This window comes from Taudactylus pleione, unplaced genomic scaffold (genome assembly GCF_031769625.1).
Source record: "Taudactylus pleione unplaced genomic scaffold, aTauple2 ptg000711l, whole genome shotgun sequence".
NCBI lineage: Eukaryota > Metazoa > Chordata > Amphibia > Anura > Myobatrachidae > Taudactylus > Taudactylus pleione.
In genome coordinates this window covers 4,892,299-4,904,636 of record NW_028285113.1, presented here as the reverse complement: position 1 = coordinate 4,904,636, position 12,338 = coordinate 4,892,299, and the positions used below count along the sequence as shown (strand labels likewise).

At 44.2% G+C, this 12,338-nt stretch overlaps 1 protein-coding gene across 1 annotated transcript in view; it reads left to right on the top strand.

Annotated features, from left to right (window-relative positions):
* PGR (progesterone receptor) overlaps positions 1-12,338 on the top strand; it is a 114,750-nt gene that overhangs the window by 91,562 nt on the left and 10,850 nt on the right. Inside the window, exons 4-5 of the mRNA XM_088456753.1 lie at positions 7,116-7,418; positions 8,447-8,591. Coding sequence (XP_088312879.1) covers positions 7,116-7,418; positions 8,447-8,591 — 448 coding nt within the window. The remainder of the gene's footprint in view (positions 1-7,115; positions 7,419-8,446; positions 8,592-12,338) is intronic.

Below are 12,338 nucleotides of genomic sequence, written 5' to 3'. Positions count from 1 at the left end.
AGGAGATTCAGATCCAAAACCAAAACACGGGGGGCGGCGCACATCCCCTGTTTATATATATTAACAAACATCCTGTAAATGGCTTTTTCTTTTACACTACTAAGCAAAATATTGTATTATTGAATGAAAAGCTTTAGCAAAGCTGATAAACACGAAACTACGGGGAATTAAATTGTAATTATCCTGAAGTTAATCATTAGTCACAGCAGAGCCAAGTGCATTTACAGTAATTACCTTTGGGAATTAACAAAAAAAAGTACAGCTAAATTAGTGTATTATGTGGTTTGCAGAAAATGTACAGAACTTCTTGTAATTCTCATATTGGAATTACAGACTGGGGCTATTAAAAAACTAGACTTGTTATTGTGCATAATAGATATTTTATATCTTGTCTACAAAATTATAATAACCTAATCTGATTAGTTGTGTTACCTAGGGGGATATACTAGACACAAATTGTGTGTTATCCATTTGCACATGCTAACAGCAGACTTGTGTTTGGTTCTATGTAGACTTTGGGCCTGATTCAGCAAGGAACGCAGTTGGTAATACGCACGCAATCGGTTGATTGTTGCGTTCTGCGCAGTGTGTGTGCGCGAACTAGCAATTGAGATCGGAACTGCAATTACAGAGGCTACACAGACCCAGAGCAGTGTGACGGCAGGAAGTGCGGCAGGAAGTGCCGTTTGTGGGTGGTGATGAGGGAGTGGTCTGGCGAACGCAGGTGTGCCAGTGCACTTCAACGCCGTTGCAGGGGCGTGCATAAATTATCCACTACGTGGCCATAAGCAGCCATAGCACTGATAGCGTGCGTGCATGTTAGCAATTACTGAGTAAGGTCAGGGCTTGTGCAAGTGTGTCTATGGGTCCGATGTTACTGATTGTTTCGCTATGTTCCCCTAGTATATACGGATGTGAGTAAAGGGAAGTGGGCGTCCTTATGTCAGGCTGCGATCGCAATGTTAATGCAAACATTTAAATAGCACTGCTGATATTAGCAACTGCGGTGCGTGCGTATAAGCAGAATAGCGATCTGTAGTGAATCAGGCCCTTTGTCACCCTTCTAATTACATATTATTATAGGGTCTATGTACTAAGGGGTCTATTTACCAAGCTGTGTAAGGAGATAAAGTGAACAGTGATAAGTTACCCCCTAAGGTAGTCCCCTAAGCCTTGGATGGAGATAAAGTGAAGGGAGATAAAGGGCCTGATTCTGCAAGGATTGCAATTGCAAAGCTGAATACAGGCAGCTTTGCAATTACGTCCTTGCTGAAATGCAAATGCAGCAGGAGGTGTATGATACCCCCCCTGTATGACACCCCCTGCTGCATTTGTGACGGAGGTCGTAGGCTGGGATCACCATTCTGACCATCAGTGGTTGATGGTGGACGACGCCGCATCGCCAGCTAGCTCAGTAAGCCTCAGCTTACTCAGGCTGGCTGGCTTGCAAGCCCAGGAGACTGCCCCCATTTCCGGAAACGCCGGCCGACCCCGTCCTTGCACCGCCCCTTAAATGCTTCTGCCTGTCAATCAGGCAGCTGCATTGAAGGGTCTGCATGCGACTACGGAGAACCCATTCTGCACACTCACAGAATGGGTCCTGCGCACGTGCAGATTCTCGATAATCGGGAATCTGTGAATAGCACTGTACTTGCGTGCACTGCTGAATCAGGCCCAAAGTACCAACCAATCAGCTCCTAACTGCCATGTCACAGGCTGTGTTTGAAAAAATCACAGGAGCTAGTTGGCTGATACTTTTATCTCTGTTACCTTTATGTCCATCCAAGGCATATTATATAGACCACTACAGTATATCCCCAAATGGGCCACCTATATCTCCTACGACACAACCTTGAGTTACTGTATAGAGATGGGCAGTGCCAGATCTGAATCAGCCAATCACAGTGCAGAAGAAGGGGACCAACACAATTTGGAGCATGATTGCGGTGTGCACTTGGTATTAAAAATTACTCATCACTGCATTTCACGGCAATAAATTGTCTTTGTTGTCCTGAATGTATTATTTCAGGGGCTATTATAAGAGCCCACCCCAACAATCAGTATGGATTACTCTCCCGAAAAAAATCTGCAGAAGGTAGCCCATAGGCTACAATGGCTAATGCCAGCTGAAGATGATGTTAGATGCCAGAGCCAAAACTCCTCTTGGCACATTCGGCATTTACATTCGGCTTTTGTGATAATTGCTGTGGTCCCCTGTACAGTACATACAGTGAGTACTTAATATTTGCTGGTACACCCCCCAAAAAATGGGTGTTTTGGGGGCATATCCCACTAACTCCATATTGAGAGTGTGGCTGCACTTTTCTGGCAGGTCTGCCCCCCCCCAAAAGACAGTCCCAGAAGCGCTAGGTCTGCCCATACCCTCCCTCACCACAGGCAAACGCGGGGAGGGGGGGTTATGGTTGCCTGGAAACCCCCCTCCCCAACCCACCCCATGACTACAATAGAAATAGTAATATAATAGAATTTTACTAGTGCTGCATGTTCTTCTCACTATCACAAATGAAATAATTAGCACCACGTGTGGATCTTTTAACATGTGTCAGCCAGTGAATTCCCCTATGCACCAACTGGGAGATCTGGAAAACATGCATTGTACTGCGTACACACTTATCGATATAGCTGTCCAAGCTGTCTGGTGGGAAGGAAAATCTGGTCCGTTTTCCAGTATTTGGGAGCAAATTTCTATTGTTATTTGCTCCCATACATTCCCAGATTTTCCTTCCTGCCAGACAGATTGGACAGAAATATCTATAGGTGTGTACGCAGCCTTAGGGGTGCACTGCTATAGACCATGTACAGGCTTAATTATTAATACTGTATAATAATACACTATCCAGTGCATAACGAGACCAATATGTACATATATGTCCAGAGCAGTGCTCTGTTCTGCTGCTCCCCCAGACACCCGGACTTGCACCCAGGGGTTCCGAGAGGGGGGGGAGCGGGTACAAATTACCCGGGCCCGGGCTTCCTGAGGGGCCCGCCCCCCCTCCCTTCCTCACAGCAGCCCAGCACACAGCGTGTGTTGAGCTGCAGTGGGAGACTGCTTGTGGCTTTGCGGCACTGAAAATCTTTTTTTCTTTTTTCCCCCGAAGGGGGCATGGCCACGCCTCCTGCGATGAGGCCACGCCCCCTTTTTACCACGGCTCTTGGTCGGCCTGTTTGAACCAATGCTCTGGAATGGTGCCCACATATGAAACAAAAACATTCAGCTCAGGCAGGAAGGCCCTACTGCCGCATCTAGTGGCTTACTGTGATCACTGGTCCAGTATATGCTGGAAGCATTTGGAAACCCCCCCTCAAGAAATCCAGCATTTTCCACTCCTCACGGCACCCCTGCCACACAGCACAGGAGGGCAGGAATGTGATTCTTCACAGGTCAGCATATGAATGATAAATAACTGTTTGCAATTAAACATGTTCAGTCGTTTTTGTGAGATGGTACCAGGAGGTGTAAAATGAGTGAGAAGTCCAAAAACATGCCAATTATCACATAATGGAGAAAGAAAACACACAATTTAGAGTTGACCACAGATTGTCAGTGCCAGAGCCTATGCCATCATATTTCTGACACTTAAATAAAAGATTATTAGGGGGCTTAGGCCAGTCAGTGCCACCAAATATGGCACTAGTGGTAGCAAAGTTGTGCCAGCGCCTTGGTTATATAATTTGTATTACTTTTATTTCTTTTTTACATAAAAAAAAACATGGTGACCACAGCATCAGTACTACTTGTTGTCTTCACTCGCGTGCTGCACAGTCAGACAATCCTTTAGCTTGATCCGGAACCCACGCTGAATTGGTGAAACACTAACATTTCATCTAACACAAAAGAAGGAAGATTTCTGTTAGTTAAAGCAATATAGGGTTTAGAGTGATAAAACAGTTTAGGCATACTAATGCTGGCCATACACGCTACAATTATCGGGACGATCCGCCCGATATCGGCAGATTGCCGCGATAATTGTAGCGTGGGGGGGGCGACCGAGGGTTAAATATTGCTCGGTCGGGCATGCTGGATTGTCCAGCATGCCCGTCCGATGCGATCTTACCAGGTAAACTGTCGGCCGCATCGGGCAGTGTATGCCCAGCGCAGCCGACAGACAAACGGAAGGAACAGGGAAATGTCTCCTCCCCCGGGGGCGGAGCGTGGATGTCGGGTTATACACTATGAGATTTCTCTCACAGACAAACGGAAGGAACAGGGAAATGTCTCCTCCCCCGGGGGCGGAGCGTGGATGTCGGGTTATACACTATGAGATTTCTCTCACAGTGTATGCCGCGGACATCTGCGGCTGGCAGCCGGCCAGATAAAATGTCTGTCGGTCTGACAGACATTTTATCTGGCAGTGTATGCCCAGCATAAGAATTCTATAAACCAATTCAAAACAAAATAATTTTTTTTTTTTTTTTTAAAACAAACAAACAAAAAAAATCTCATAGCTACAGAATAACAATGTATAGAGAATTACAGAAATAATACATTAATTATTTGTGGTTAGTAATTGCCTAGATAGGATTATTGTCTAGTACTGATGTGTACCACCTATCCTCCAAAAGTTCCCAAGTCTGGGTCCACTGTCATATACTGTGCGCAATACATTCTATTGGGAACCGCCTATTTTGGAGTACAATAACAACTGAGAGCTGACACGGCATCCCCACTAAAAAAAATAGCGGTCTGTGGTAAATGCTAGCATAACTACTACTTCTAGCAATGAGATAAATTATGGGTGAAACGGCTGAAAAAAAATTATATGAATGGAGAGAACGTCTCATAATACCAGGAATGAAGCTCTAAGGAGAAACTTGTCATAAATTGCTGTCAGGAAAATGATTTATGAAATGTAGAGAGAATATAAAGAACACATCGAAGCCTTGGGAAGCAAAATGATCAACTTTGAGGAGTCACTGGAGACTGGCAGGGACGTCACTCATGGGGCTCAATTGTAAAGACTTTGATGGAGGAAGATGATGATGATATAAGGGGATGCGGAGATGATGAATAGACTTGTGGATGTTATAACATTAATATAATCAGTGGTAGTAAGCACGCCCCATGGGCGGCATTAGGCATGCCCACTGCGGTGGAGTGCTGTGGAAAGGTGCCTCAGAAGAAGTGCTGTGGAAGGTGCCTCAGAAGAGGCTTTGGGGGCCCTTCAAAATGTTACTTTGGGGCCCGCCAAGCTCTAGTTACGCCTCTGGAGACTGGGTTGTACAAGCAGTAGAGTGTTCTCAAATGTGAATCAACTAAGACGTTATAAATGGCTCGGGGAGACCAGACTGGTGTGTCGCAAGCGATGTAGCTGGACTTTATCAGAGATGTCATATGTATGTTCTATATCTCATCTTTTATTTTCCAAAACCCTTTTATGTTATGGTGTGAGAATAAAATCCATATGCCAGACCACTAAACTACATAATCAGACAGTAATAAAACATGCATCAGCTGTGGGATTTCTCAGGGTAAGTAGTTGGTTGCATAATGTACAGTATATAATGCTTATGTCAGAATAGACAAATGAACCCACTGAGGCGAAAAGAGATCCTAGAGACCAATACAGTATAACAAATGTAATAACATGAAAACAGTAAATGGAGGAATATCAGGATGTGTAACGTACGATCAATGCACAGACTAGTGAGGAACCAGAATCTATATGACAAAAAACCAGGAACATCTTGCAGACCAGAAGTAGGATAGCCTGTGGCCCTCCTGTTGCTGTGCCTTGCTGGCAAGGGCTTAGCAGTGCCCTGTGCCACCCCATCCCTCTCTGCGCATGACATCGTGCATAGGGTGCGGGGCTGCCAACAGTGCCTGGAGCGTCTGGCAGCTGTACATGTGGCAGGGTGCGTGCCTGTAGAGTCCAAATGACGCTATGGGTGGCACTGCCGCAGTAATACTGGCTAGGAGGGTGCCAGCCTAGGCACCCTGCTAGACTGAAGCAAGGACCGTGGGGCTGCGACGGTGCCGCCCACAGATCCCTATGCTCTCCTTGGCACCAGCCTCACACCCCTATTTATGGCCCTGCTTGCTGGAATTTTGCCAGTGCCATTTTCCAGTACTGTCTTATATGGCAAATCAGATCTCAGACCAATCTGCGGAGAGAACAGGAAATACAGTATGGCGCCTGTGTGTAAGGTACTGTACATTGGGCCTGATTCAGAGACGGACGCTCTTTCAGAGCGCTCGCTCTGAATCACAGCGTTTTTTGTTTTTTTTGTTGGAGCCGGCCTCCTGGCCGCTTGCTAAGCTGTGGGTGACCACCAACACCTTTTACGAGCGGCCAGGTGATGGTCGTGATGGTCTCGACCATTGCGACCATCGGGCTTGCGACGAGACCCTTGTGGTAGGGTCTCATCGCCGCAAGCCCCAATGAGCTTCCGGCTCTAATAGAGCCGGAAGCTCACCACTGACATCACTCGGATGTTAGAGGGGCCGCCCCCAAATGGCAGGCGTTCCTTCGGGAATGCCTACGTTTGCACAGCCACCCCCCCGCCTACAAAACGGGGCGAGCTGTCAATCAATATTGACAGCCGCCTCGTCTTGTAGTGAGCCCAGGAGTGACGGAGCTGCCGTTGCTCGCTGGGGCTCGCGCATGTGCAGTGGGGGACCATCGACCCACTTGCGAGCAATGTGCGCTCGCGAGCGGGTCTGAATCAGGCCCATAGTGTCTCAGTTATATCATTTGTCTTACATTTTTTTATAATGTAAATTACTGGGTGAGAGGTCCAACTCTTTTATCAGTGTGATCGATTTATAATTTAAAGAGCAGTCTAGGACCTATATACAATACACAGAGCATTCTAGCGACTCATACAATACAGAGAGCATCTTAGTGATCAATATAAATATAGAGAATATTATAATGACTTTAAGAAAATACAGAAAAAATCATACCGCCCTTATTCAATAGAGGCATCATTCTAATGATACAAACCCTAGGGAGTGTGTTAATGCTTGATGTACAATACAGACAACCTATAAATGACCAGTGTATAATACGTAGTACATTCTAGTGACCTCTGTACAAAACAGAGATCATCTTTATAACCAATAGTTATAGCATGTGTTATGCTTCATTTCTTAGGTCGAAAGTTCAAAAAGTTTAACAAAATGAAACCTGGAAGAGAAATTGGAACATTTGTGATACAGCAATCCACATCTGCCGAATGTCAACAGGCTCTGACACTTAGAACGTCTTCAAGTTCAGTTCAAGAAATTCAGTACATCCCAGAACTGCTCCAGATCTTACAAAGTATAGAGCCGGAGGTGGTATATTCGGGACATGATAACACACAGCCTGAAACCCCTAGTGCGCTGTTATGTAGCCTTAACCAGCTTTGTGAACGGCAACTTCTCTGTGTTGTGAAATGGTCAAAATCACTACCAGGTAAGCATGATATTGTGGTATGTTTATAAACACTGTTATTTACACAATATAAATAGCCAGCGCAATGTTTATAAAAGTATAATTATAATGCACAGATATGTTCTGTGCTCATACAGAAAAAAAGCCCTGGACCACAGGCCTAGAGACAACCGAAAAGATTCACATTTGCAAATGTACATTGCAACACTTCAATGTCCCATCCTATGATATGTGCAACCTTTAATATATAGCCATAGATATAGACATAGCGTGCAAAAAGAATTTGCAAGGAGCATACTTTGCACTGGTCTTGTGTAGGCTCAGTGTTCGGTTTAAACATATGGTTGAATCAAAAAAATACTGATGCATCTCAAAGGGCATAGCTAAAGTGTGTCCGACACCCTTACTGTGCTTGCATGTGAACGCCCTTGACCCATTTCTTCAAGGGAATGCAAATTTCAGGTCTGTGCTGCAGAAAATACTGCCATACGCATACTTGGCAATTTACTCCGAACACCCCGGGAGACTCACAATTTTTGGAAAACCCAACGAACTTCGAGTAGCTTTGGGTACTAGTGAAATGGGCGGGATGGAGAGGGCGTGAATACATGATCTTTGGTGAATTGCATCATCAGTGTGCTGCCACCTGCATCGCGGGAGGAAGAGCCCAGTGACACATTTTTCTACCCCATCACCAAATAGCGGCCACCTCTAACTTTCAAATATTGGCAAGTATGGCCATAAGTTGTGCATGCACAGTGTGACATGACATGGACAGGTCGCCTGAGACAAATGCAGATACATTTGCTCCCAAGCCTGAAACAGGCCCATAAGAGATACGTCTTTCCACTTGCGTGAACAGAGCTAAGTGATGTGTGTAATTGCAGACACGACATTGCAAAACTTAACATAATAATTTGCAATGTGTTATCTGGTTGTACATTATCTCTCTACCTTGCTTTCCACAACCAGTAACTACTTTGTTTTGATCTCTGCAATTTTTCAGTGTTATTTAAATGTCCTTTTAATTGTCGCATTTCGCTACTTAGGGTTTAGAAATCTCCACATTGATGATCAGATTATCCTCTTGCAATATTCCTGGATGAGCCTGATGGTCTTTGCTATGGGGTGGAGGTCCTACAAGCATGTCAGTGGGCAGATGCTTTATTTTGCCCCAGATTTAGTATTGAATGAGTAAGTATTTATTAGCCGCCTGCTTTAGTAATATCAGATAACTAAACAAAGAGAAGCTGGATGAATCAACTTTATGTCACATGGAGCTGTACACTTGGTTATTGTCAATGCTAAGATGTATGGATTTATAATGTATTGGTCTGGATTTTCCCACTTTATACTTGCTTGTTTGTTCTAGCCCTAACCTTTTCCATGCCTGCCAAACCATGCCACCAGCCCACCAGAACCCCACCCAGATCCCATCAAGCACAACCATAACCCAGCAATACCAAGCCCAATTTATAATAGGCCACTTTCAAATTCTGAAACTTGGGCCGCACCCGCCTAAATTGGCGCCTTAGTTAATATAAAACAAAGTCAATAATATGTATGCATAGCTAGATAAGCCCATGCTTCTTTGCCGTTGTGAGCTACTGCAGATTTTTAGAAAAAACATGTGGAACTGTAGATGGGGATGCAGTCACCGTGTCGACAATCACACGATACTGTTGACAGTTATTATGTCGACATTGATGATCTGATGAATGCAGAATGTTGAAATGTTCAAAATGTTGACGTGAAATGTTGACATTCTGCAGAATGCCAACATTAGAGCTAAGTTGCGGGAGCATGGGGATAAAGTTAGGCCATAGGGGTGGATGGTTATGTTAGGCACTAGGGGGAGTTGGGGTTAGGCTGCAGGTGGGGAGGGTTAGGATTAGGCACTAGGGGGAGAGTTAGGATTAGGGTTAAGTGCATTACCACTGTATGACATCATCACCTAACCACAGGATCCAGAAGACAACGTCATAGAGCTGCTAGCAGGTAAGTGATTGATGCACCACCAAGACTGTATTGTTGATATCCTAAGCATGCCGACATTTCATCAGTGACGACATGATGAATGTAGACATGCTCAATGTCGACATCACAACAATTTAGACATTTTTATATTGACATAATGAATGTCAACAAACGATACCGAACCCCTGTAGATGTTATAGAACAGAATTAAGTGGTATAGTACGAATGATGCTGTTGCTATGACAACATAATCTTTGCCTTCATCTGATATTAAAACTGAGTTGTAAACTAGTTTCATGAACATGTTTCAATATGGAAGGGGTTTTGTGTTCCTTGTTGCCATCACAGTATTCAGGTAGGCAGATAGGAAATGTGTAGGTGTCCCAGATACAAAGTGGAGTCATCCATGTTTTGGGTAGAACTAATACTCATAAGAATGAAGTCTATTAATTAACTGGTACCTCATGAATATAAATCAGGCCTCATGAATATTAGTCAGGCAGTGCCTCAAAGATGTCACTGTCTCCAAACAAATGAATAGGCTTGAACACTGGTTGAGCCCACAAATGGATATCTCCATTTTTGTGTGTGTACTGTACAACGTCTATTTTAACATCAGGGTACACAATGGTAAAATTCTACATGAGAGAGTTAAAGTAAACTAAAACAAATAAAACCTCCAGTAATAATTATCAAAGACACAAATGAGATAATGTTACTGTAGAGATTACAATATGGAAAATAAATACATATGGGTGGAGGAAAGAAAATCTCTCATATTCCAAGATGGCAGCTGGTGACTTTAGTTACAATATTAATAGCTTGGCTAAATGATAAAATCCTGAACATTGAGGCATGCCTCACAAATTAGAGAAAAGAGCATGCATTTTTATTAAAGGATAAGTGAATTTTCAATAAAATTGGAAGTACAGTATAAATATGAGGAAAAGGTTCACATGAAAAAATGATCACTCAAAAACTATTAAAAAAATTATCTCTTGTTACTAGTAGTCAGCAATAACCGAGAGGAGTTTCATTGTAAATATTCGCAACCACCCTAGCTGCATCAGAGTGCTGACTGACAGTCTCTGTGCTATTGCAGCTGATCGACTAAAAAAGTCTGTTAGCTCTGCATTGCTACCAGTAATGACAGGAAAATAGGAGAAACCCATTAGGTGTCATTACCTTCTATAACCAAAAAGATACATTGACGACATATTCAGTGTCAAATTTTCTATGCATACGCAGCAGCAGCTATACCCCTAGCCGGCTAAATAGAGCGCTCACCCGCTCTCCTGTTAATATTTCTCTTGTAGAACCAGTTTTTTTTTATTACTGAAAGGAGTCTGAGAGCCAGATGTGCAGTACCAGGCTCTTCAAGGTTTTAGTCCGCTGGGAGTTACAGTTCCCACTACGGGTTACATAGGGGTCTATTTACTAAGTCTTGGATGAAGATAAAGTGAACGGAGATAAAGTCTCAACCAATCAGCTCCTAACTGCTATGTCACAGGCTGTATTTGAAAAATGACAGTTAGGAGCTGATTGGTTGGGACTTTATCTCCGTTCACTTTATCTTCATCCAAGGCTTATTAAATAGACCCCATAATCCGCAAGCAGAATGGCCAAGGCAGCCGAGTTCATGCTAGTAAACACAAGATGGAAGGGACAAGGGTGTTTAGTTTGAAGAGGGTAACATACTGCACTCCCAATATGTAACTACTACTCCTGGAGTGACAGAATATACCGTCAAACCACCATTTGGGGCCACAAATGGTACTGTATATCATCCCACCACAGATACATTCACTGTACTAGAGAAAGTATAAAAAGGGCAGGGGCTCTGAGGGGGGAGGGTGGATATTAATTACTTGGGCTTGCTGGACGGGCCTGGCGCCGCCCCACCCCCCTTACATCACAGCAGCCCAGCACACGCTGCTGTGTGCTGGGCTCCACTGGGAGACTGCTCGCAGCTGCTAAGCAGCAGCTGCAGCAGTCTCCAATGCCTGTGGGGCTTACAGTGCCCCCCTCCCCATTTTTAAGGGGGCGTGGCCACAGCTCCTGCAATTAGGCCACACACCCTTCACCTGGGCCCCCCGTGGCAGGGGGTGCAGTTGCTATGGGGCCCGGAGGCATAGAGACCCATCTAAGCTGCATCCAGCTTACATCGGCAGGGGACACTACTGTGTGGCAAATTGTAAACAAAAGGCACTACAACGTAGCATACAGTGAACATTGTATGGACTACAGTGTAGCATAAGGTGTTCAGGGTGCACTATAATGTGACCTGGGGCACTACAATGTGGCATAATATGAACTGGGGGCATATTAATATGTCATAAGGTGAACTGGGGCACTACTCAGTGGCATAAAATTAACTAGGGCACTACTATGGGGCCTAAAATTAACAACTACTGGTTGGTGCATCTCTAAAAGATTGGGGATCCATTAAAAATGTTGCTATAGGGCTAAGAAAGTTGTAATTACGTCCCTGTACTGACATTCACCTGTCTTTACCTCTGCGCACACACTTTTGAAATCACTAAAAAGTAGGTCATATTTCTCTATCGCAAAAATTATCACAATATTGTTGATTTTTTTTTCCCAACACTTTGCCATGTAGCCAAATAAGAAATGTGATAGAGATATATATGGGTGTGGATTGAACGATCTACAGTATTTAGATAGACAGTCAATACAGTAGGTCAACACCAAATGGATGACAGGGTTGACACACAAATGGTGGACACAGAAAATGTATACACAATGTTTTTGTTATTTTAAGCCTACTCGCTAGTGCCTAACCCTAACCGTCCCCTTCCACAGCCTACCCCTATCCCTCATCCTGGCCCTGAAAATCATTAAAAAAACATGTGTCGACCATTTGTGTGTCAATCATTTTTGACCCTGTCGCCTTTTAACTGTCAGCCATTTGACCCTGTCACCCATTTGCACGTCGACCATCTA